The 26,341-nt window shown below is 40.2% G+C and overlaps 2 protein-coding genes, 1 long non-coding RNA gene and 8 other non-coding genes across 12 annotated transcripts in view; 9 read left to right on the top strand and 2 right to left on the bottom strand.

The window, feature by feature from the left end:
* LOC100678249 (RING finger protein 17) overlaps positions 1–26,341 on the bottom strand; it is a 191,401-nt gene that overhangs the window by 135,407 nt on the left and 29,653 nt on the right. The gene's annotated exons all lie outside the window — the stretch shown is intronic.
* On the bottom strand, positions 599–717 carry LOC116416046. Its single transcript, XR_004226553.1, has one exon. It is a non-coding gene; the product is annotated as a 5S ribosomal RNA (ribosomal RNA).
* TRNAD-GUC lies at positions 2,122–2,193 on the top strand. The gene has a single exon. It is a non-coding gene; the product is annotated as a tRNA-Asp (tRNA).
* TRNAD-GUC lies at positions 2,375–2,446 on the top strand. Its single transcript has one exon. It is a non-coding gene; the product is annotated as a tRNA-Asp (tRNA).
* On the top strand, positions 2,518–2,589 carry TRNAD-GUC. The gene has a single exon. It is a non-coding gene; the product is annotated as a tRNA-Asp (tRNA).
* The window catches only part of LOC103317308, a 47,285-nt gene continuing 27,849 nt past the window's right edge, over positions 6,906–26,341 (top strand). The window contains exon 1 of the mRNA XM_008214861.3: positions 6,906–7,364. Within this exon, the coding sequence (XP_008213083.1) occupies positions 7,319–7,364 (46 nt within the window). The 5' untranslated portion in view covers positions 6,906–7,318. The remainder of the gene's footprint in view (positions 7,365–26,341) is intronic.
* On the top strand, positions 11,551–11,622 carry TRNAD-GUC. The gene has a single exon. It is a non-coding gene; the product is annotated as a tRNA-Asp (tRNA).
* Positions 15,670–15,742, top strand: TRNAK-CUU. Its single transcript has one exon. It is a non-coding gene; the product is annotated as a tRNA-Lys (tRNA).
* On the top strand, positions 17,211–18,899 carry LOC116415952. 2 transcript variants are annotated; one of them, XR_004226486.1, is made up of 3 exons: positions 17,211–17,721; positions 18,300–18,545; positions 18,698–18,899. It is a non-coding gene; the product is annotated as an uncharacterized LOC116415952 (long non-coding RNA). The 2 variants fall into 2 exon arrangements; XR_004226485.1 differs by having other exon boundaries at positions 17,218–17,721; positions 18,708–18,899.
* Positions 18,107–18,179, top strand: TRNAK-CUU. Its single transcript has one exon. It is a non-coding gene; the product is annotated as a tRNA-Lys (tRNA).
* TRNAK-CUU lies at positions 18,556–18,628 on the top strand. Its single transcript has one exon. It is a non-coding gene; the product is annotated as a tRNA-Lys (tRNA).

The raw sequence follows: 26,341 nt of genomic DNA, 5'->3' as shown, positions 1-26,341 counted from the left end.
ATCGTTGTACTCTAAAAGCCAAGTACAGCTTCACTAGATATTATGAATTATTCAGATGACGTATTTGTGAAATTTATTGTGCTTTAATACATCATCATCATTAATCAACCGGGAAAATTTTTCAGCGCAATCAGCTTGCTATTATCGACATTATCCACCATGAATTTAATATATCACATAGTAGATAATCCCTAGATGCAGAGAGCACAAGAGGATATTTGAACTAAAGCAGTTAATAAATCATAAAGTTTAAAGTACGCCCACTCGAAACCACTTCCCTAACACAACGAATTCGATGGCATAGATTGCTAATTTACAATTTAAAAAGCATTCTGAACAGTGTACTTAATCTTAAAAACTGTTCTATTTTCTTAATGTTAATGTTTTCAGTAGAACATTGAATCAAACATAATTTTTCCCAATTCTATCAAAATATTTTCTATTTTGCGTAGGCCCTGGACTAAAGTTTGAATGATCAGAACTAAAGATATTTACAAACGTATTGGTGTTCTAGGACTGAGGTGAATTCTGCAATGTAACTAATATGAATTTTACTACAAAAAAATGAAATGCCGATTGTTAAAAGCAAAAAATAAGGTACCAACAGCACGCGGGGTTCCCAAGCGGTCACCCATCCAAGTACTAACCGCGCCCAACGCTGCTTGACTTTGGTGATCAGACGAGAACCAGTACGTTCAGCGTGGTATGGCCGTTGGCGAAATATGTAATACTTAAATGTTTTCTAATAGAAAATTTACTGTTGTTTTGTAATCTAAATACTGTCGTTTCATACTCCTAATACTCTTAAAAATTTCCGAAATAATAAAACCATAAGAGTGTTCTAGTCACGATGCTCGTCACTACATTCAGACACTTCAATAAGAACTGTAAAATTTCAAGTTGTTTATACAAGCAGGTATGACTGATGGAAATTATGCAGTCGTGGTCAAGTATATCTTGGGTTTTCATATTTACATTTTGTTTTATTTCATACACGGAAAGAATTTTTCAGTAAAAATTGCCGGAATAGCACGGTAATCGTGGGTCGCCGTGTCTTTCCGAAAGTTTTTATCTGACCCAAGATATTATTTATCTTGCTCCCCATAAATTTAACTGAACCGGCACTGTATATTTTTTGATGTCGAAAATTTTTACCGTGCTGCAAAGGAAATTCATGCGCGGCCATGAGCGTCATCTGCTTCCATAACCTCCAAATCTAACCCTGATTTACGCTCGTTGAATCCAACGAATTTCTTGCTTCAAAGTGTGTCATATACAAATAACCTTTTATATAACAATAATTCGACGTTAAGAATGCGTCACGAACATGTATACAACAAAATATCATAATATAGAGGCTATGGAGAAAAATAAAAAAAGTACCGAAAATTTTACTGTGCCGATGCAGTAAAAGTGCTCTAGATGGCGGGGCGTCCCTACGTTACCACGGTAGCTAGCACGGTAATTTTGATTCTGAATTTCTATGTAATTTTTATTGTAATATTCTTTCCGTGTAGTCAAAAATACAAACGTTAGAGAGTCAACGAACGCTTGCGATATGTTAGATTATTTAATATGTGTTATTCAAATATGAACACAAACAGTCACAATTTCCACATAAATACATAATTCAGCCTTTTCAAGTTTATAAGTTAATAGAAGACTTATTAAGATCAGATGAAGAGTTTGTATGAATAGATAGAATGGTTCTTTATCACGGAATTAGAGAATATAAACTACCGTTTGTATTGTTATTACGTTCTACTTTCCTGAAAATTTCATTTAGATTGTATGAAAAACTTGTGAACCATACAAGAAAGTACATTATGTCAATGTGAAAATTAAAAAATATACTTGTATTAACAGTCACATAAATAAAATGTATATATATATATATATATATATATATATATATATATATATATATATATATATATATACACACACACACTTTAATAAGATTTATAAAATAATTTTATTTTTTCCTACACTTGCACCAAATGTAGCATATTTTAATCCGGACATGCTATACTTTGGACATTTAAGAAAATCACAGATATGTGTAACACTGTACTTTCTCAAATTCTGTTTTGAATATTAAGAAAAAATCCCCTCCCAACATCTTCAGTAGTATAGTGGTCAGTATCCCCGCCTGTCACGCGGGAGACCGGGGTTCGATTCCCCGCTGGAGAGATTTCTTTTGCATTTTCTACATTTTAAGTTAATTTTTACAAAGGATGAATACTAAGCGTATTTAAACAGCAACGGTGAATAAATCCGACGATAATTTAACTATTTAGACATTTAAATATATTAATGCTTGCTCATTAGGTTTTTTTTTATTTTATTTTTTGGAAAATTCTCACTTCCAACATCTTCAGTAGTATAGTGGTCAGTATCCCCGCCTGTCACGCGGGAGACCGGGGTTCGATTCCCCGCTGGAGAGATTTCTTTTGCATGTTCTACATTTATAAGATTTTCGGAATTTTATTTTTCGGAAAATTCTCCCTTCCAACATCTTCAGTAGTATAGTGGTCAGTATCCCCGCCTGTCACGCGGGAGACCGGGGTTCGATTCCCCGCTGGAGAGATTTCTTTTGTAAGTTCTTCAAAAAGTACATACAACCAAACGAATTCATTTTTTTTATTGAACGAAAGGTGTACCTTTATTACTAAAAATTCATAGAAATCACAATGATTTTAGTAATATTTTTAAATATTGCTATTCAGTTTATTCTTTCAACATTTTGTGTGTTCTATGATTTGTGTATATCTTAACACCTTTATATGAACGATATTGGAAACCACGTTCGAACTTGATACGGGAGACCGGCCTAACATGTCAGTGTTCTCGAACCATCACAATTATGGTCCAATCCCTGCATACGTGATATTCTCCTTTACAGGAGCTATCACATATCCACTAGAGCGTTTGAGCTCGACGCTAGCGGTTGTCTATGATTTATCCTTTTAGCTGGTGTACACTCGGCCCGATTATGTCGCTCCGCATGTGAAACCCTTGATAACTCTCACGTATACCGCAAAGCCTTGATCAATGCAATCCTGAGAGCTGAAGGATTTTCAACGATAGGAAAAGCAGTGAGATGCGTTCTTTTCCCCACTCTCTTGCTCTTTCTCTTCCTAAGTCTACAAACACTGCGACAAGTATGCATATCTTGCTACGCTTTTTTCGATTTAAAAAAAAAATTAATATTTTTGTAGAATATTTAAATGCGTTCAAAGTATACTATTGGGATTGAATCTAAAATCTTCGTAAATAAAATAGTTGATTACAAACCAAAAAGCTTGCCAATTATTGAATCAAAAGAAAATAGTTTTTGATGTAATAACCATAATATAACTTTGTATCCCAGCTTTCACTTTGAGAGAGCAAATTGAATTGATTTGATACGGGGAAAAGATTTCACGCTACGAATCAACGATTTCTAATATTCGATTCGACCGGTCATTCATAAATTTTACGAACGCGTCAGTTTATGTGTCATTAATGTCACCAAAAATTTAGACATAATGGTCTGTGATCGTTTCATATTATTCCAACCGTAGCTAATAAAACCCATTTAACTAAAATATGTTAAGTCATAGAATAACTGAATCAAAATACTGTGAAAGCTTAATGTGCATGATGTCACCTGAAATTTTAATGGCAAATGTCTGTAACCAAGGAATGCGAAGTAGTGAGTGAGCTTCGCGAAATCAGAATGTGCCCAGGTGACTTTCCCTTTCTTTGTTTGCAATGTACCTTTGGGCAACTGGTCAGCATAAGCATGCGTTAACTGTGCGCTATACGAATTGTCACGAATGAAAAGCGTGTTTTATTTTTGCCACCGCTGATTTTGATAAAAATGAAATAAAGTCAACAATAATTGTTTGTCAGTTATACTTCTATTTAACGATTGATAGATTTACTAATGCATTCATATAGAGGCACTAAACCTGTTATAACAAAATAACTTAATCAATGCAAAGTCAGTGATCTCTAGAGCAGCTATAAATTTTTATGATAAATTTAGCGAAATGCATATTAAACCTCTCTCGTCTCGAAAGCGATTGTACATCCGGGGCACTGAATCAACAGAGTGAATACACGCGAAAACCTTGAACTCACAGTTCTGCTTGCTCGATCAAATATACATGTACACGGATGACAATAAAGACAGCGGTGCGAAAAAATATTCTTGGTATATTGATATCAATAACACAAACCTCAAAGGCGTGCATGGAATCAGCGACGACTAATTCGATAAGCATTGCAAGACTAATTGAAAACGACAACACCGAAAAAATAGCAGCAGAAAGGCGCAGACAGAGTGGCGACGGTGTTTTGTAACAAGGCAATTGACACAAAGGGGGGAACGAACACTCAAGGTAAGTATAGCTGCGCACGACACACACACACATAATACAATGTCTATACAACACATATTTTCCCGCGGCAGGTGTGGCAACGCCGAAAGGATCGCACGGGGGTCGCCGCTGGCAAAAAAGCCTGACCCTTACGACAGCCTCCCGCATACACTGCACTCTATATACATACGGAACAACTCTTGCGAGGCGGGGAAAAGTGACGAGTCTCCTGCACGTAGCTGTGGGAGTCGCCGAGTGAATGGCGACGTTGCGTTCGCGAATCTCTTTTTCCCTGGTTTTTCTGCTCTCTGCCGCTCTTTCTGCGTTGTTTCATTTTCAATGAGGGAGTTTCGCGTGAAAAGAGATAGAGATGCGCTTCTTGCGGAAATGCGAACGATTGAGATGGGTTTTAGTTTTGTCGAGAATAATGTACTTTTAATTCAAAGACAAAGTTTCGATAAATTAAGATATTTAATTTTTCGTGTATAACTGTAAATATAATCATTAACTTTTTAACTGATTTTATTATTTTGATACGTCAAAGTATTTACGAAAAAACACATTTCTCACATACACAAAAAAGTAAGAATGGTCGTTTGACAGCATCGATTAATTACTTAAAGGCTAAGCACACCAACAAAAAATAAGTTTCAACAATTCCCTTCCTAAACGAACGATGTCATCCAAACAGAAAATATCTCCGTGCGACGTACGACAGACATCCCTCGGATATACCTCCAGAGCAGAGCAGCTTCTACAGCAATATCCGGCTAGCGAGCTATTCCTGTTGGCGCATTCAGCCAACTTTTGCCCGGGTCGCCTCGAAATTAGCAGAGACGCGAGCGGGCGAGCTGCCGTTTATGAGAGGACGATAAACTGGGCTCGGCTGCTACTGCGATAATGGGAGTAAAGTCCGAAACGGCCCCGACGATCGTAAGCTGCCGACGACGTGCGAATTTGTATGCGAAGAAGGCGGCGAAGCTTTAATATTTCCCGCGCTGCGTGCGGCCTCTTTAAGGATTTATCAAGGATGTTACGGGCGACTCTTCACCGACGAGTGTCAAGGAGGATAGAACGAGCGGGTAATTGAAATATGTCCTACGACAGAGTGATTGGAACGAGAAAAAAAAGAAAACGCCGGGAAGTGAAAATTTTGCTCGAGCTTTGACTTAACCCAATTTTTGTCGCGTGCCGTGATAACAATGCAGCGTGCATGTGGACTCAGAAGTCCTGCATGAATAGGAGTGCAACTCACGTATATCGCTCGTGACTCGATGCCAACAAATGAAACGTCGCGCGGGATCATTTTTTTTCGCGGCGGCTGTTCTTTGCTTTCTTTTTGCGCGAATTTTTCGCTTACGAAATCGCAACAGTTTTTGCTGTAACGACGAAACCGTAATATGTCTTTGACGGCAGACGCGATCTGCTTTTTAGGTAACGCGCAACTCTCAACCCGAATTGCAAACACGTTATACTCGAAACAGGCTTCGTTGACTTTCAGCGAGTTCTTGAGGGGCAGGGTTTACAAAAATAGAGTTACCGTAAGTAAGAGATAAAACATTCCGCTAATTTGCGATTGCTGTTACGGAATGCAAAAACATCGCTAGCTGACATCGTTAATTAAAAAACTAACACTTCACAATATAGAGATTTATTACTGTACTGGAGAAATTTAGAATTAAAGACTACAATTTTAAAATTTTGACGAATCTCAGATCTTTGGCTATGTGTTGCTCGTCCTGCAGTCAGGCTGCATCTAAACTGCATTTCCGAAGGAGAAAATTTGAAATACCGGAGTCGGAACTTTCCGTTCGCAAGCCGTTTTAGAACCAGCTATATGTCATTGTTTTCGAGATTCTAAAAAAAAATTACTGATATTCGAGCTCTTCGTAATCCGACTCTAGGTATAATAAAAAGGTTGAACCCAGATGTGTACGCGCGGCTTTTCTCGGCAGAGTCGAAAAAACGGTCGAGTCGTAAAATCTCAGACCGTCCGTTGGGTTTGTCTTTCAATACTTTCTCGATCGTGCTTTCAGCTCGACACGTGCTGGAATTTTTTTGACTTATTTTTATGCACGTACTAAATTCCAAATAAATAGTTAACTTAATTTGTTATGAATATTTTTGAAAACACAGTTTAACGAAAAAAGTATAATTTAAGGGGGTCGTGTGTACGAATTTCAGCGATGTAACGCGCGTCGACCTATTTATCAAAACTTGTTTATAAGAAATAATCACGTAATGAGCGGTGAGTAAAAAGTAATGATGTAATTGCAGCTTCCGACGCTCAAGAAGCCGAGTCAAAAGCCAAGCGAAAAAAAACAAACTCATCAGCACCAAATCTCGCATGTAGATCACGTCGAACGGACTTCCGAGCTCGCGCGGCGCTCTCGAGAGCGAGAGTGAAGCCCCACGCGCCGCAGTGGGGGCACGACACGCGCGCGTCCTTTCCTTCCTCCCCACCCTTTAACGAGGTCGGCGGTCCGATGCATACGAGCGCGTGAGGACTTATCCCGTGCAGCAGCGGGGCCTGACGTGCTGTGGGCCTCAGTTTCCGCGTAGACGGCGCTTCGTCGAGACGTGCCACTGAGTCTCAGAATCGTCCGCGCGAGGTGTGCAGTTGAGTGGATCGTTGTGCGAAAATTGACAGAGCATGCGCACTTGTGATAAGTGAAATTTACGATTGTGTTTGTGCAAGTTTTCTTAAAGTAGTTCAAAAATTTTTGCTTTTTATGATAGTAGAAGTGCTTATGATAAAAATATATTTTTAAATGGATTTTCGAAATGTATTTTTATTTTTAATTCGACAGTACAAATGAATGCATGACACACTGAAAGAATTACGAACTATAAAAACAAAAAGCTACAGGTGCATGACCTTGAAAGCCCAGCAAGAGGAAAAATAGGCAGGACAAGCTTTAAAGAAGAGTGGAGAAGCAGTTCCAAGCACGATGTCGGTCGCACGCATCGCGCTTTTCGTCTCTTTCGTTACGTTGGGTGAGTAAAGCTCCGTTAACCGTTTTTTCTCTGCCGCGACGAACGAGAAAAATAAACAAAATGCGTGGAAGAGGACGGCTGGAAAATAAAAACGACGCGCACTTTTTTCAAGCTTTCTCCCTTCGCATTCTCGCGTTTTCATAATTACGCGCGCGAACACGAGAATCCGAGTGCCGATGAAATTAACGAACACGCGCTTGCAGTGCGGATGTTTTTTAACCATAAAGCCGCGCAAATTGGATGATGTTACGCGGAAAATTATTATTCAAAGGATTATATTATAATGTTGATTGCGCGTAAGCCAGCAGAAAAACGAGTACCAGCTTGTCATTTGACCTCTGGTTTAGCGCGTGTTCGATGTCCAAAATGGAATTCGACTATATCCGCGCCAGGAAAAAACAGGAGAAATTTACTGGGATCATAATAATAGCTACATCTCCCCAAATCATCGTGGTCTGCACATAAAGGAATTAATTATTTTTCCATGTTATTTGAATGGTATTTTATTATCGGATCTGTTCTGGAATGGATATGTTTTTCTTGGTGGAATGCGCGGATTTATTTATCACAAGAATTAAAAAGGGTGGATTGTTTTTTTTTAATAAATCGATGCGCTCACGCGCGAAAATTTTCACGGTGTCACAGACGCACACGTTTTAATTTAGCTAAAATTCCAAGGATGAACAGTTCGATTTATGAACTTGCAAATTTTAAATTAAACCAAGGGATTACGCTTGCTGGGATAATTCGATTTATTTACTGAATCGAAGCGGGTATATTAATAAAGCAAATTTATGCGAATTTCGTTAATTGTCACAGTGTATGTAATTAAAATTTAATCACTGAAAGTATTGCAGTACTTTAAGTTTCAGTTTCGCCCTCGTGGATACAATTTTACTATTCAACACATGCATGGCGAGTAAAGTTGATATTTTACAGTTGTCCAAAAGCATAAGAACGGTATAAAGATAATAATATCCCACACGGATTTCTCTCCAAGCTATTACATTACAATAACAGTTATGGGCATTACAGTTCTAAATCACCGAATTGAATGTTAAAACTTCTACATATATGCGAAAGTGTCGTAACTCATCCGTCCTACTTCGTGTCGGCTCGTGAACAGACCAAAACACACCTGACAAGTCGAAGAATAGAAATTTTCGCACTTGGACGAAAAAAAAAAAGAAATCACGACTTCCTTTCTTTTTCAATAAATCCAACTGATTTATCATCTAAGCGCGACGGCATGCGACGTGAAAGCGAACAATATAATTATTTTTGCCCGTACGCGCGTGTACGCGCTCGATTAAAGCGCAGAGAGAAAAACAAACTGTTAATGATTATACGCTCCTGATGGGGAAACGAGAGAGAAGTGCGAATCAAGGGCGTGCGGATTAACTACTTTCGCAAGCATCAACGCGTCGATCTTGATTAAGTAATCCGGTTGATTCGCGAGGTAAACGCACGCATGCGCGCGCAGGTTGTGTATTGTCTGAAGAAAAAACGGATACGCGTAGCATAGTTTACGATTGCGTGTGTAGCACGTTCTGATTGTCAAGGGTATTTTTGTTTTTATCGGAGATACCCTTGATATACAAAGCTATATGATTAATGTGTAACGACATACAAGTGTATTATTAAGTCTTCGACAAAAAATTTAGGATATCCTTGTACAGAATGTATCCAAGTCTACTCGTCGCATCGATGAGTAATAGCTGATGCAAACAGAATTACAAATCAATCTGTTGCGATAAATTTAAATATTAATAAAGCTGCTTTTATGTAAACGCAAGTTTAAAAATAGAGAATTTTAACGATTTATATTACCTTTATTAGATATACGAAGAGCTTATGAATATTAGCAAAGAAGCAGTACTTAAGTTAATGCAAACAAACCTTGTGTCGATGTCGGCTTGTGTCTTATATGCGCGCATTTTACACGAGACGATTTCGTAAGTTACTCGTGCATGCTACACTTTTGCGAGCGAGCGAACGCGCGCGCTTGTGCGCTTCACAGTCCCACACAATAAGGAGCCCTGGAACTGAGAAAATTCGTGTCTTCGTTGGTGAGAAAAATCGTTTCTGCTGTCGTACAACAGAAAGAGACCAAGACCGTCAATTACGACGCGCGGTGTCCGACGATTTAATGGTAACTTTTCTTACAAAACGTCTTAATACGGGTGACGCCTTTAAGCGAACAAACTTCAAGACCTAATGTCGAGATCACGATTGTAAGTCGTTGCAAAACAATAAAAATGTCAAGAGTTTATTTGCGCCGAATTCGGTACGTGTCCTTTATTAGAGTATTAAGCACATCTTAAAAAAACTTTTTATTTTATGATCGTGAGAATTTTTCATTGCACAACAGAACTGTTGCTTTTAGAATAGAGAAAAATGAGTTAGAAGAAAAAAAAGCACGAGTCAAGGGTAAAAAGGACATGCATGGCAACTAGAGGAGAAAAATCAGAGTAATTGAGAATAGACGGCAAATGGAGAGGCAAAAAAAGAAACGAGTCGCTCGACGGAAATACAGAGAGGCAAAAATACAGCGACTACTGGAGCCACAGCTGACCTAGGTTGTACCGATGCCGATGTTGGCCCGTAAGGAGAAAACACCAGGGGAATTCAAGCGTCCTGCATTTTTATTTGCATAAAATGATGGAACTGTCACGTCATGTTTGATCCGCTTCGATTTCTAGTTTTATCTAGTTTGGCTCTTTCATCTATTTTTCAATTTTTCTTGCTTTTTTATAAAGAATTCGGCATTGTCTTTTAAGCGATTATTTTAAATCAACATCAGGCACTGCAATCAGAGAAAGTTATTTTTTCGATCTAAAGCTAGGGTATGGAAATTTTTCGTTTGAATCGAACTGTGATAGATTTTAAAAAAGAGAATTCATACTTTTAAAAACGTGATCAATTGAGAAAACGAATATAAAAATCTATGACTTTAAAATGCAGAATTTTCTTTTTATATTTCAAGCCTCAGAACCAGCCCATAGAGCGACGAATAATGAGTTTACATTGTCAAAGTGAAAGAGTCAACCGAAAAAGCAATTAACTGGAATGCTAATTACATAGAAAAAGGTGGACGGCGAAAGCCAAGTCACACATACACAATCGATGCGTTCATTTCAAAATAAAATGCCGAAGGTAGACCAATAATAATAGCCATACACTTGTGCGATTTCCTTTCCCGCGAAAAGAGAAAAAGGCGCTCGCGCACCACCAAGTTATTTACGACATTTTAATTGGTTTGTTTAATTAAAATACGCACTCGACTGAGCAAAAACAGACTAGCTTGTGCGAGCCTGGCGAATTCAAACAATTAGACAAATAATCTGGGACAACAAAGAAGCGCGGCAACATGCTGTTGCGGTGGTCTGTTCCGCCGCCTTCCACGTGTCTATACCAACGCTGGTCAGACGGAGATAGATAGAGAGAGAAATTAACACAAAAGTTAGGATTAATTCCGGTCAGAATCAGTGCCACAGTTCGCGCTTCAGCAGCAGCAGTTCGACGTTCAGTTTAACTGGAGAGAGTTTCAAACGGTCCAAATACGAGGGCGGCCGGCAGCCGGCTGAGAGATTCTGCGAGCCGAGAATGTTTACCCTCTCGAAAGGTCCATTTATCTCGGCTGCGCCACATAATTTAGCTGTTATTTATAAAAGAGAGCTGATGAAGCGAATATCGCAAGCTTTATGGCTCGCATATTTATCGGGAATGAGTATGAAATTGATGGGAGCTACAGGCAATTAAAATTTTTTCGCTTAAAAGAACAAGCAACGATTTATCACTTAAATAAGAGTATTAATATCATAATTTACTAGTTCAGGTTGCATGTATTTCTTAAAAATGTGTCTTTATATAGGTGTGAAAGAATACATACATTTCATATTACAACGTTTAAGCATTATCTTTTAATATACAGATATGTATATTCGCACGAAAATCTATATCACTGAAATGATAGAATAGAGATTTTACTTTTCACTAAAGATAACATATTATTATCTGCTAATGTTTTTTAATGTTTGCACAAATGCTGTGACTTGAGATAAATTCAGATGAGTATTCCGTAGTGCTATTTTGGGGTACAAATAGTGTTATTGCATGTATGTGGCGCCATAGATGTTCTACAATCAAAACTTCTTAGATGTCCCTAAACTTTCCTAAATCAAGATCTTCAGTAGTATAGTGGTCAGTATCCCCGCCTGTCACGCGGGAGACCGGGGTTCGATTCCCCGCTGGAGAGAATTTTTTTTTGTAATTTAACACTCAAGACGCAGTAAATTTTAAATCGCATCGACACATTAAACACAAATTTTGTTGAAATATTATGCTTCAAGTTACTTTTTCTAACCTTTTATTACTATAGCTCTTTGAGTAATAATTACATGACTCATTCATGTATCACACGACATTAATTAAATTAAATGTTTAAAATGTTATATGAAGCTTTTCTATAAATATTTGATGGCCTTCTTTTACATAAAAAAGAAAAAATCGATATTTGTTGTATATGCGCGGATTTATAGCACTTCGAAGCATGCCTTCAAAAAGAGAACCGCTGTCATTTCACGTTATTTTTAGTTTATCATCAGTTTGATTTATTTATTTAGTTTTCCAATTTATTCATTTGATTATTCACGAGTGCTTTAAAAGCTTAATAAACGAATTGCTAGAATATATAACATAAAAAGCAATTCTGCTATACGACAGCTAATATTAAATTCTCAGGCAACGACTACAAAAAACTCACTCACTAAACGAGAACCGTTTTAAGCCTAGAAACGACGAAACACACCTTTACCACCAGCCGAAAGAGAGAAAAAAGCATAAACAGCAAGTAACTCACTCGGGAAGCTCTCCTTCATCTCCAACGCGCCCGAGTTTCTCGTTAATTTACAACGACGAGGCGACGGCAGCTCTAAAACTGTCGTCGACAAGCGGCGCAAAGTACAGGATGGCCCTCTTTTTTTCCTCCACACTAGCAACAACGTCGCTTTTACGGCAGAGCACAATGGCGTTGGGTTTGTTGGATGGTTGCAGACTGAAAATGCACTATTCTAGAGCGATTTAAAGAAATTTTGCTGGACCGAAAATATTCTAGACAAAAGAATTAATCCCCGAAAAAATTAGTCATGATTTCGTGATTTGATGATATAACATTTTATTATACAACAAATCAATAACTACTCGAACGAGCAACAGAACCCATTTCACCGATGGAAATAATACACAAAATAATATAGCTGTCTAAATTCGAATACAAGGCATTCGAATAAAAATATCGAGAACTGTCAGAGAGCCGGCTGTCTACATCCCTTCGTTAAGAATCTATTTACAGATCTATCGAATCAAGCTGACCGCGGACTCTCCTTCCAAGAGAAGCCAACAATCAAGATGCAAGAAAGCCAACATCGCAGAGGCTGACTTAGCGGTAGCCCGCGCGTGCGGTTCACCACAGCAAAACTTGTAACTTAAACAATGTCCGCCGCTGCGGTCATAACTTGGTTTGGGCTATAGTTTGGGACAGGTCCAGTGAATCAATAACGCGTGAACCCCACGAGCCTATAAGAAATCGACCGGAAAATTTTTTTCAGCTCAATCGGATTAAACTAGAAGAAATCATTAGAGAAAGTGTCATGTAGAAGCCGTTGGCTTTTTTTACAGCTGTAAAACAGTTTTACGAGATATCTCGAAGTTAATCGAGTGATGTGACTGGAAACCGGCAGTTTTTGCGATCGCGGAAACAACTGAGCGGTTTCGGAATTAATCAAGCTAATTTCTAATCTCTCTTGTTTGAAACAAATATAGCAAGAAAACAAAATCAACAAAGCATTAATAAACGCACATCAATATCAAAGCTCCGTAAACGTTGAAAGAAAGCAACTGATAGTTGTGCATTGTTTGCTACTTAAGTTTATATCCCACCTCAACGTAGAAAACGTCATAATAAAGATTGTCCGTATTTCTCTTTCTCTCTCTCTCTCTCTCTCTCTCTCTCTCTCTCTCTCTCTCTCTCTCTCTCTCTCTTCACTTCTTCGTTAAACCGATTAGCGCGGGCTCGTTCATTTTTATGAAAAGAGCTACCGACAGAAGATTAAGACAAGAAACGGGTATATAAAACAGCGAGCCCATAAACAAAGACTTGGAATTGAATGAGAAAAGGCGTATATAGCAAAACGAATCAGTCCCGGCACACTCCTGGGAAACAGGTACTATTGACAAATACGCCTAGCCGAAGAGAGAAAGCTCGAGGAGGAAGAGGGGAGCGCAGTGTGTATGTACTACGAGGATCGGTACACTGTGACAAACAGAAGCGACAGCTCGAGAGTTTATGTACGAAAGGAGAAACCGGAGGTGTTCGATCGTCGTTAGTTCGATTGTATAAAAGAATAGTTTGCTAATATTTCTATCAGATATGTGAGTTAATGGTTTTCAAAAAGTTGCTCATTTTAAGCAGATGTGGATCAGGATACGTAGGAGAAATTATTCTAACACTAGGTCAACCACAATGATACCTACGTCGCACCCATAAGCTTTAAAAGTGAATACACACCGGAGAATCACTATTACAATCTCAATACGACGAGCAACAAACACGAAGCCCGAGAGAACTGGCGAGCGCGTCCGGTGATCTGCGTTACGCACCGCACCGTGTATTCCGCGGATATTGTTCTCGCTCGTTTGATTCTAACCACGTCTGCACTCGCTCTTCCTGCCCTTGTCTCTCCCTGCAATTGAGGAATAGCACCACTGCGTAGATATATATATATATATATATATATATATATATATATATATGCACACCCACACATACACGCACGCGCGCGCACACACACACGAAAGAGACGAAACGAGATGCAAAAGCTATATATATGTATATATACATACCACCTACCTGATCATCATAAAAATTTATAGAGCCTCCCTCCCGTATCCGTTCGTGACCGTAAATTGTATTATCGAAGCACACACACCCTAGCTACCCCCTTCGGAATATTCTATACCTCCATCTTCTTCTTCGCCCGTTCGTGTTACCCTTTCCACTTTGCTGGTGGCCCTCCTTTTCAACCGCCCTTCAACGCGGATATGCGCACAGTTTTTACTTATTCGTCACCTTGGCAGAATGGCGAGCGAGCCTCGTGTTTTACGAGCGAAATTTTATGGCTTTCTCTTCGCCTCCACTTTTTTAATCAGGTAGATAATGATTTATATTCGTCGCTGGCTGTTGCAAAAGCTGGCATCCTATTGAGAAAAAATTTTACGATTTTACCGTAGAAGGCTTATGAATATTTGTGAAATATAAATAAATTATAAAATTTTCTCTGTACTCCGAGAAGATTTGTAATATAGAAAAAACCGTTATTTGATCACGTGAAAATGAGAGTCCCTTCTGCTGGAAGATGTCTCACATTTTATGAAATATTTCTACTTATAAGATCCGCGTACTTTGACTTCAATGCACGTTAAGATTGAATATTCCTTTAATATCTCTTCTTGCCTCTGAGCAGTGCGGCAAAAAAGGACGGCGGCTTTCAAACGTCGATGAATATTTCTCTCTAGTAGCGTCCTCGACATCGTCGTCGAAGACGAGCTCTCGCACACAAAAAGTAAAAAGACGCTACACGCAGTAAGCAGCATTCGTCGCACGCATTTTCCCTTTTATCTTTCTTATTTTTTGTTCGAAGAATTCAACAACGCCGCCCTCATCGTCGTCGAACTCATGCAACAACAAAAGAAGAGACAAAGTAGGAAAGAAAGTAAGAGAGGGAGAGAGATAGAGGGGGGGGGGGTGAGCGTAAGCAAGTGCGCTGCGGAATTTTCAGAATTTCCAGCGCTGCGGAGAGGTTTTCATACCTGGTTCGTTTATTAGAAAATAACGCGAGCAGCTTATGCACGCGCCAGAGAATAAGCAAAGAAGCGGGAACTAGCAGCAAGGGTATGTAAAAAATGGCTGCGCGCTTAGAATAACATAGAAGGGGGAGAACAGCTTTCGGCTGGCTCGCTGTCGAAGATTGCAAAATAGCATCGCCGCGCGGCCTCGACCATTCTTTTTGACACTTTTAACGAGATCCTCGCTGGATAAAAGAGCAAAATGCTGCTTTCCTCTTTCATTTTTCGGCAAATGGAATTTTGTCATATTGCGGTTCCTAGTGTACAAAATCTTTAACGCGTTTGAAGTTCAGGCGAGGACATTTATAGCAATGTAGCATAGTTATAAACATTTATTTAAAAAATATCTATTCATTTAAAAAAATTATTTTCTTTTGATTTAGAGCCCGGATGAGCACAAGCCCGGCTAGCTCAGTCGGTAGAGCATGAGACTCTTAATCTCAGGGTCGTGGGTTCGAGCCCCACGTTGGGCGCATTCTCTTTTGTCACAATTCAGTGTAAATCGTTAATAACAAAAAATATATCCATGATAGGTAATAGTATGAAATTTGTATGCTGATGGGAACCTTTTAAGAGAATCGACTAATTTTGTACTTAAAATAAAAACCACAAAAAATAATAGGTTTGTCATCAGCTGTGAAGAAACGCATGGGAGGACGTATTTAATCGCGTACATGTAATCGCTTCCGATGCATTCAGGTCAGCTGCATCGGTGCATCATGGGAGCTTTCGATGCAATGGACTAGCACCTCTCTCGAATCTAGCGAGCACGAGTATTAATCTTCGATCGCGCTCGCACGTAGAGTAAAGAAGCTTCTTTAACTACACAGCATTATTATGCAAAGTCGTTACGGTTGCACGCGGAAGTTTCGACGTTGCGATTTCTTTCTTATTATTCACGCGCGATCGTAAATCTCGTTGTATGATAGAGCTTTCGTTACTTTCGATTGTGCGTATACTTATAGCAGGCTGATTATGACGTAGCAGTCGAAAGGTATGGGAATATCGCTAATTGTTCACTTTCGAGATTGCGAGCAAAAGATTGGCTCGTTACGAGTTGATTGTTCGACGACTTGGGTGGTGTGACGAAATGAACGCAAAGCACTAGTTATAATTTTACGACTACTAAATAGAACTGTGTTGTCTTATCGGTCTTGACACAGTACATTCAAATTTGATAACAGCGATGTCATCAGACTTATTATGCAATGATGATTGAACAAAATGAGTTTCAAATACAGAGAAAATTTAGCAAATTAGAATAAATTGTCAATAAAACGTTATAACGAATTCTGCAGACTCTTACGCGTTTAGTTAGATATCAGTATTAGAATACGTATCAGAAGACCTAATTACTGTTAGGTCATTTGAATTTCATGCCTCTTAAGGCGCGCGAAAGGTTTAAATGAAACGAATAGTATCATCAATCACTTAAAACATATGAAGCTTCTACAGAAATTACAAGATCTACTGTAAATTTGCAACGAGAAAATCACTCTAACGAATTTATTCAATGAGTAATAATGAAAGCTCACGGACCAAAGCGAATACATCTGGAATCTCAGTATCGGTAGTTCATAACACCAACTACAAAGACAGCGCGCCAAAACATGATCCTTTTAGAGCTTTTATTTTTAATGCAAACTAAATAAAACAACGAAAGCGATGAACAAAATCTGGAGAAGCGATGCAAAAACATCTCTTCGTCCGTCAGATGAATATCAACCTAATCCGGCACTGAGCACTTTGCGGCTAGCTGAGCACGTATAGCAGCATTTGCGTGATAAAGTAGCCTCCAGTAAAATAACGTTTATCGATTGAACAGAGCTGATAAAAAACGTGCTTGGTGAATGTCAGCCGATGTATGCATAACTGAGAATTTGCATGAAGTTTTTGTTTCGATCGTCGTTTCCTGTTTATGAAAGTATTGAATTTTAAAAGAGCAATCACTCAAATGGTATGATAATCATACTATATATCCAACAACTATGCCACAATGTTTGTTGCATACGTTTTTTGCAATTTGAGGTTTGCCTTATACTTCTGATTTTCGCGTATAAAAAGGGTATATAATTAGCTTTATACAGTGTCGAGGTGTTAAAATTTATGAAATTATTGTTTACCGGTCTATAGAAATTCGAATAGTATTGTTGGACAATTCAGAACCGATGGGAAAGGGAAAAGCAAGCAAGCGAGAGAGAAATAGAGGGGAGATTACCATCCGCAAGCCAGCATTTGATTCGTATTAATTAACCGATGGCCAGTGTGGCGGCCAGCGGGCCTCTGATCGTCGGATAATTATTACCGAGGTTACGAGTGTACATGTGCAGCGAGCCGGATAACGACGACGACCAACAGACAGCGAGAGGGAGAGAAGACCACCTCCGGCGCTCTATTTCGGCTGTCAGCAAGGGTAGACACGGAAAATCCTTGTCACTATTGAAATGGACGAGTAAGATAAATTAATGCTACTCTTCAAGACGATTATCTGATTAAGATGTCAAACACTTAAAATTAGGCTGATTAAAAATGCATTGTAAAATTTATGATAAGCACGATGCAATGATTCGATTTAAAAATTACGCTAACAATATTTTGACTTTAATAGTTTACTAAATAATTGTGCTGCGTAGAATATCTATACGTATAAATCAGTAACTCAACATACTTATTTGCATAAACTGAGTTTTTATATATACTTCCCGGAAGATCATTCTGATAGAACATTTTTTTAATGCACTAATCAAAAGAGAGCTTTGTTCATATTTTATATTTAATTTATTTGTTTTTTTTTTGCAAAAAATTCTTTTTTGTATTATAAGCCCAAATGAGCATATGCCCGGCTAGCTCAGTCGGTAGAGCATGAGACTCTTAATCTCAGGGTCGTGGGTTCGAGCCCCACGTTGGGCGCTTTTTCTTTTGCCGTAATTCAATGTAAAATGTCAATAATAATACTATCTATTTATAGTAGACCTATATGTCGCAAGGAATTATCTAATCAAATTGAAACTCTTGAAATTTATTAAACAGAGTCAACATATACGATATCAAATAATACCTAAAAGTTAACGCAACTAAAGGAAAAATAACGACTCGACTGCAGACATACATAAGAAATTCTCAGACGCACGCGTTAGGCCAGACATACCGGCGTGGGTAAGCAGACGAGCAGAAGGCGGAAATAGGAAGGGGAATCAGCACATGGCTGGACTATCCCCTCCATCGCCTGACTATTCGTGAGCTAATGCTAGTTTCATCTGGTACATAGGAGCCGAGGTGGGTACGCGCCCGGCTAGCTCAGTCGGTAGAGCATGAGACTCTTAATCTCAGGGTCGTGGGTTCGAGCCCCACGTTGGGCGGTTTCTTTTTGCCGAAATTTAGTATAAATTTTTAATAACTATATGATATATATCCATGATAATATTTAGTAAATTTTAGAATCAAGTGACTGTATAACCGTCAACGAAAGCTTCAATCAAGTATCCACAATCTTATAACGCGAAACCAGAGAGTGAATGGAGAGGAAGTCAAGAGAATAAAAAGCGAAATAAAATGTGTAATCAAAGCAAATGAACTTGAGTTTCGAAAAGAAGCGAATAAAGAATGGAGCACGCCAATTGAAAAAATTAATTATAAGGTGTCGACGAATTTCTTTCCATTCAATAAATTAAAACTACGTAACTTCTTAAAAGTAATTTTACTATGATTTTTAATTGGTTAAACTCGTTTATAGCTCAACACGCGCGTATACGCACCAAGGTAAACTTAGTGAAGTATTATTAGAAAGTGACATTTTCAAGATCTGACAAGATATAAATTCAGTGCACATTATGATTCACCTACAAGACAAAATTGATACTTCGTTTCTGCTTGTCCTCGATACATCGAAAAAATTTCTCCTAAGAACATTATTTATTATCGCTACAATTGACTGTGAAAGTAAGAGAGACATCATATGCGGAAAACATCGAGGAGAGAAAAGACACGTAGAAGACGACCGAATTCGAAAGTGCTTCTCTCTTACATCGGTGGCTCCGTCGATTTTTCGGGTGTAAATCGGCTTTTCACTTTGCGCGTTTTCTCCAAATAAAACAGTAATTTCCTCTCTCACACGTCGCTTAGCGCCGATGATGGCAATTCGAAAGTAAATTGAATTCACGTCACGCGCGCGTATTCCAAACGTCGAGATGTTCGCCGCAAGAAAGCCACACGCGCATGAATGCGAAAACGTCGAATTATCAAATTAGCCCTGCAAAATCTCATTTGACGCGGAGATTTTTTTATGCGCTGGGGACGTGTAATCGTGACTTTCTGAATGTTACCAGAGAATAAATTTCTTGAAAAGGCGGATTCTGATTATATTGCGATTCTGCTATTATTACTTTTTTCTAGATTGATCTTAAAGTATGTTTTCACTAGCTGGAAAATAAAGAGTTTGAAAGTTTTAGCGATAGAGGAAAGACCAGTATAAATCTGTTGTTTTACAATTTCTATGACTTGTTGTTTACTACGACTGATTCTGCAAGCTACTATACCGTGGGGGTCTTGTCTTTTTTGTGTGTAGAAGTACATAACTAGATAATCGTATATTTAAGACAAGAAAAATTTACAAGCACGGAAATTTTCTAGGTAAACAAGAAACTAAGTATTAAATTAGCATAATTTGAAGACTATTTTTTAAACGATTTTCACTTCGCTATTTTTTTTTAGAAAGTTAAAATGATTTTGGTTTGGTTAGACTTTTTCACAACTGATTGTTCTAGGCTATCTAAACGTGGTTTAGATGTCGTTTTTACACACAATTACCCAACGAAGTCACTCAATTATCTACGCCAAATGCTGAAAAAGCATGACTTTTTCGTAATTTTCTGTCGCGTAAATTTATACTTCAAATGCTATCGGCTATTTTCCTAAGCTAGCTACTTTCATAATCGCAACTAAATAACCAATTATTTACAGCAAATAAATACACCGAAGACAAGACCGCCTACTGTTACTCAGTTTTTTTTCCACCCCAACATTGAATTCAAACGCGCTGTGCATCGATTCGCCGCCATCCAGCACTGATACATATCTATCAGTCTCGCGTGTCCATCTTTTCCATCGCCATGAATATTCATCGGCGCACAGTGCATACAAATATAAAGCAAATTACACCTGGCCACAACTATATCCACTAGCAATATACTCGTCGCATGGCTATGCTATATTCAAATTTCAGCGCGGGACTGACTTTACCGTTCGAAATCTAGTATATTTTCGACGCGGACGCAAATCTCTCCCGCCGTTACTGGGACAATCGCCGTGTCGCCGCGAAATTAAAAATAGAAAAACGGACAAGAAAAAATACAGCGAAAAAATAGGCAGAGAGGGAGAACCCGGTGGGCAAGAGAGGAGCAAAGCATGACGACGCGTGGAATTCTGCGAATTGCCCCGCAGGTTTTAAAATCTAGCAGAGCGTGTGGGACGCAAACGCGAAATGCTCGTTCGTTATTAATACGGACAGTATAGCGGCGCAGCGGGAAGTTTGCGAGCGCACGCGGATGTCATCGTGGTGAGGCGAGGGTTTTTGAAAAAACAAGTTCTAGCGATCTGGAAAACGGAGAGTGATAAAGCTGGAGGAATTCACTCTAAGCGGGAATACTACCACGCGCATCACTTTCGCTAGTTGACTCGTTTTTACCGATCATTAGGAGATGCCATTTCCAGTTAGTAATATTTTTTGGTTGTCTGCTATTGTTTTAGTAGATTAGTATCTTGACATTTATAATCCTTCAACATTCATTTCAACACTGACAACGCTTGCATATGAATCAAAAGAACATTCTTAGATGGCACAATCATTGACGAAGCTTATACACTATACTAACGAGGAAACCCCACAAAGAAAGAACCCGGATTTCTATTCTGGTTGGCAATTGTTTTTTAAAATCATTGTGGAGTGTCCTTTTTAGTAAAACTTACAGGTAACTTAGCCTAGGATTATATTTAGCTCACGATAAGTTGTTATATAGCTCATCAACTTTTTTTATAGTTTGTATGTTACTTTACATAAATATTTCATTATTATGCATATATAAAGCATGCACATGCGAAATTCACTCTTAAAAAAGAAAAGCGTATCCACCTTTGACCAAAAAGCAGCAAAACGTTAGTGCATCTATAGCGGTTCCAAGCACTGGCGCAATATGACGAATTAAAGTTGTCGGAGATGAAAAATAATAAAACATTTTCATATAATGGGCCACTCTCCTCAACGCAGAGGAGCAAGAGACAGAGGTGCGCGCGCGGGCAAAAAAATCTTATTTACTCAACGCGATTTCCTTACTCAAGGGAGAGTGAGAGAGAGAGAGAGAGAGAGCCAGAGGATGATAAAAAGAGTCGAGGCACCTCGCGAAGCGTACTTTATGACTCCGAAAGCTCGTCACGCGCGCATCGCAATAAATACCCTCGGAATTTTCTGCGCTATAGAGGCCAGAAAGAAACTTTCCGTCTCTCGCCCGCCGCCGTGCAGACATAACCTCTTTTTCCTTGTCTCTCGCTCTCGGGGTAAACACGAGGATACGGTATTACTCGGGCTAGCGCTGTCTCCCTTTTTCCGCCCCCTCATTATCTCCTTTCATCTCCCCGGCTCTCGGTTGTTGTTATCTCTCTTCGAGCTAAAACAGCACGCGCGCACCCGCTTTCCTCTTTTTTCTTGCTCGCACTCGTTCTCTCGGCTGCAGCAGCAGCGACAGGTTGGCCGAATGGAACTCGCCGCGCGGCGCAATTCAATATAAACTCCCGCCACAATGATGCGAAAAGGAACGAAAAGACGGCGCTCAGTGTACGTTGAGATGATGACGAACTAGAAATTGGCGGGCAAGTTTGATGCTTTCGGATTTTTAAATTTAATTCGCTGTTTCTGAGACCAGGGCAATTGTCGAGTAAGTTTTTTATCAGCGCGCATCGCGGTAATTATTATCCTTATTGAGTCTGCAGTGAGACTAACCTTAAAAATCACAACCGTGAAAACTTTCTTCATTAATCATCCAACTTTATCAATTCAGTTTCCGAGTAATTACTTCCCTTTATTACAATAACGATATTAAGATTAAAAATGGTGTAATAATATTATGATACCATTACCGTTTGCCTTCATTCTCTTTCGTCACTAAATTCGCCACATGAGAAGCCACCGGCACGGCTGCTATTTCAAAGAGTCGGCGTTCTCGCGCGTCTCACAGAATTTTCATTAAGAAATAAGAAAATATTTTTTTCAGCGCGAAAATGGACCTTTCATCATGACTTTATCGCTAAAATGTCATATTCAACAATATAATTTTTTACTCTATTCAGTCATACTAAGACAAGCAAATGTGTGGATTTAAAAAATTTATAATCTATTTTTATTCACGAATTAATTACTTGAACATCGTGATCCAGCGCTATTCAGCTGCTCTCGGAAATTATCAGCCGCTCGCGATCCTATTACACCGCGCGGAGTGTCCGCTCGGCCGTGGCATTCACGCTCGGTCGAAAAAGGCCGACGAGCCTCAAAAGAAGAAGCTACCCCAAAAAAGAGGAGAGCGAATCCGACCTGCCACCTCGAATAAGCGAAAAAGAGCGGCGACACAGCCAGTTTCGCTCTTCTTCTACGGCTGCTGCTGCTGCTGCTCGGCAATGCATAACGTTTCGGATGAAGGATATCGCGTGTCATAAAGCCGGAAGATACGAGGAAAGAGACGGTATAGTAGCGCGACATAGGGTAAAAAGCTGCTCTCCTCCTGTCCTCGAATTCATAACGCGAGCTCGAATTTTCCACAAGCCGTAAAAATACAATATACAGGAGGCGGCGACGACGATACGCTCTCATAACGCGAGCGCAAGTTTTCACCTGACGATGGGAGAAGGAGGTTACGCATCTTGCGCAACGGTCGTTGGCAATTTTCCGAATGTACGTGTGGCTCGCTTTCGTTTTATGGACGGGCTGCGATGAGGACGATACATTTCCGGATGTTCCAGCGATGATGGCGAACGGTATATGGAGGCGTGCGGCGAAGAGGCTGATAATTGAATTAGTGCGAGTGACAGGGTTGATCGGCATGGTTTCTAACGTTATTTTGTTTTCGACATAATTATTGCCATTTTAGTAAAAAATATCATGCTCACCTACCTGAGTACGCGCTCATTCAACCATCACAGAGAGTTATATAGCAACGCTGCCTTTCGCTAAAATCATACTCATTACAACAGACAACCCATGTTAGTACAGGATTAAATATACAAAATGCCATTCACGTGGAATAATATTGTGATAATGTTTCGCCCAAACAACGCTGCAATGCATTGCATTGCGTGTTACGCAGCATCATATACGTTATAAAAATACCAAATTCATCCACATCAAACCGCAGGAAATGATATGTCGAAATTTTTTTTATTAAAAATAATGCGAAACCACGCGTCGCCTCGTTGCACTCCAAATAAGTAAAACCCACCAGCGCTCCCAGGACATACCGTGATCCAGAAAAAAAGCCGTGAAAATCATTCAGCCGAATCACCTTTCCCAAAAGCAACACCTCCTTGCACAAAAACGCGTCATTAACGTTCCGGCGCGGCGGAAGCTCCATTAGTCACGAGCAAACATAAACAAAAACTCCGCTGGACTTGATCTCGTTCGCGCCTTATTAAGCAGCGGCCCTCTTTCGCTCCATCAGGACCAGATCAGTGCCCCGTACCCGTACATCCGGCGAAAACGTATAGGAGTTTTCTCACTCTCGATTCCGATGTAATTTCCAGCTGATTGACAGCGGCAGCCCTTTTTGGACATCGCCTGCCCAGGCAAAAGCAAATGTTGAATTCAGTTAATGCTCCCGCGGACAGGTGGACAGATGAGGTTGTCCTGACGTTGATAGGTCGGATAGAGGAGGGAACGTTCAATCCAGGCTCTGCTCGGTGAGCCCCGACTCTCTCTCTCTCTCTCTCTCTCTCTCTCTCTCTCTCTCTCTCTCTCTCTCTCTCTCTCTCTCTCTCTCTCTGTGCACGGCCAGTCGTTGTCGCTTTACAGAGGGGCGGAAGGGAAGCGCGTGGGAGAGAGGGGCGACTGTAAAGTGGCGACCGCAACGCGGAGAAGCCATCGGGAACAGATTGCAACTTTACCGTAGCGGCGGCTTTGCCAATACACCCCCTCGCTGGCTCTAGTTTACTTTTTCCCCGCTGTAGCCTGAATTCTTACGGAAAATAATCTTTCTACGAAAAATAATCGTACGAATTGTTGGCCGGCTTATAATGAGGGAAAGAATCGATTTGGGTATCGGCGATTTCGAGGTGTAACTACCACTTGTTGAGCGCGCTTCGATTTATACGACGCTGCAGCCGCGTGTTCTCGCTCGTCGAATTCGACAATGACAGGCAACGATTGCGCGGCATTATTCCACCAGATTGAATTGGTAGACCCTCGAATTAACGGCTCGTCTCTTTTCTTTGTTTCTGGTGAGTTACCAGATTTAACGGCTAATCCCTCGGTTCCCGCTTCCAGCAGGTATTTATATACTATCCTCGAGTGCGAATTATGGTAATATTATGTATGAAGCTCTTTCCTTCCCATCCGACGTTCTCTCGCAAACCCCTGCCGGGAGAGGTATAGGCGAAAGCCACCTGCTGAGCCGCTTGTTGTGACATCTTCACGCCTTCCTAGCTAGCGAAACAACAACAAGTACGCCTATGGCACAGCTAAACGACTAGCGGCCGCCGCTTACGTCGGCTACGAACTACACCGACCGCTCGACTCGTCCACTAACAGGTGCGCGTCGAGCAATTAAGCCGGCAATCCCGCAGTTGTCTCGATCCAATCGATGATTTGTATAGAGAATCGTGTGCTCCATGCCGGAGACAGAAGCTCAACGTCAACGCGATTGATGCAGAATGCGCACCGTAGATTGACAACGTAATTTCATCGGGCTGCATGGCCCTGGTGTTAAACGTGCACGCAATCGCCTGGACCGCTATAATAATAGGATTATAAACCAGCGATTGAGTCCCCAAATTCGTGCATATAGTAACGCAATTTTTTAAGGTCATAAGTAGACTTGAGGATTGGTGTAGGTCCCGAATTTTTACCGCAGCGCCACCTACTCGGATTTTTTAAGTTAAGCGCACAATATCGCAGATTTCGCTGCAAACGAGTATTTTGTGTATCCATCCCGAAGCACACTGAATAATCCGAATGCCACGGCAACGAAGCCGGAAGAGAAGAGCCGTAAAAGGCAGAGAGAGAGAGAGAGAGAGAGAGAGGGCGGAAGAGAGATAGAACGATCCGACGCTGTTGCATTCCGAGGCTGTTTTGCCAGTGAGATTCGTTTAGGTCGGATAAAATGGCCGCACTCAAGGCCGTAAAGTCCCGGCCCGGGGATGAGGAGGGATATGAATCGACGGCCAGACGGACGTAACGAGCGGCTAGGGGGAGGGAGGGGGGTCAAAGTGATCAACGAAAATTTCACCGAGAGAGAGAGAGAGAGAGAGAGAGAGAGAGAGAGAGAGAGAGAGAGAGAGAGAGATAGGAGAGGTCGTCAAGTCGTCTCCCTGACGAAGAGAAATTGACGGGTTTTATTGTGGGAAGAAGAACGCGGGGGTTGTGCATTTTCTTTCAATTTGCATGAAATTTTGATGCGCGCGCGCTCAGAGGGATGGATGAGCGTAGAGCGCAACGCGAGCGAGATGATTTGATTTGATCTGAAAAGAGAGGAGAGCGCAGAGCAGTCAAGTACTTTCAAAGTGATTTCGCGCTCTCTCGCTCTCTCTCTCTCTCTCTCTCTCTCTCTCTCTCTCTCTCTCTCTCTCTCCCTCTCCCTCTCTCAATCTCTCTATCTCCATCCCTCTTTGTCCTCCGTGTGGATAAAGAGTGAGAGTAATAAATGGAGATGTGGTTTTCGACGATATGCGGTGTTTTACATCGCAGACGGGGGATTATTCTCGCATGACGCGCGAGTCGAACGTTGTATGAATAATCACGGGATTTTTATTCTTCACCGACGAGTATTCGCGGTTTTGGGAAAAGGCGACTTTTCGAGAAAGCCGCGGAACAAATTAAG

The sequence above is a fragment of the Nasonia vitripennis genome, chromosome 1 (genome assembly GCF_009193385.2).
Source record: "Nasonia vitripennis strain AsymCx chromosome 1, Nvit_psr_1.1, whole genome shotgun sequence".
NCBI lineage: Eukaryota > Metazoa > Arthropoda > Insecta > Hymenoptera > Pteromalidae > Nasonia > Nasonia vitripennis.
The sequence above is the reverse complement of the archived record's forward strand: the minus strand, read 5'-3'. Positions and strand labels throughout refer to the sequence as shown.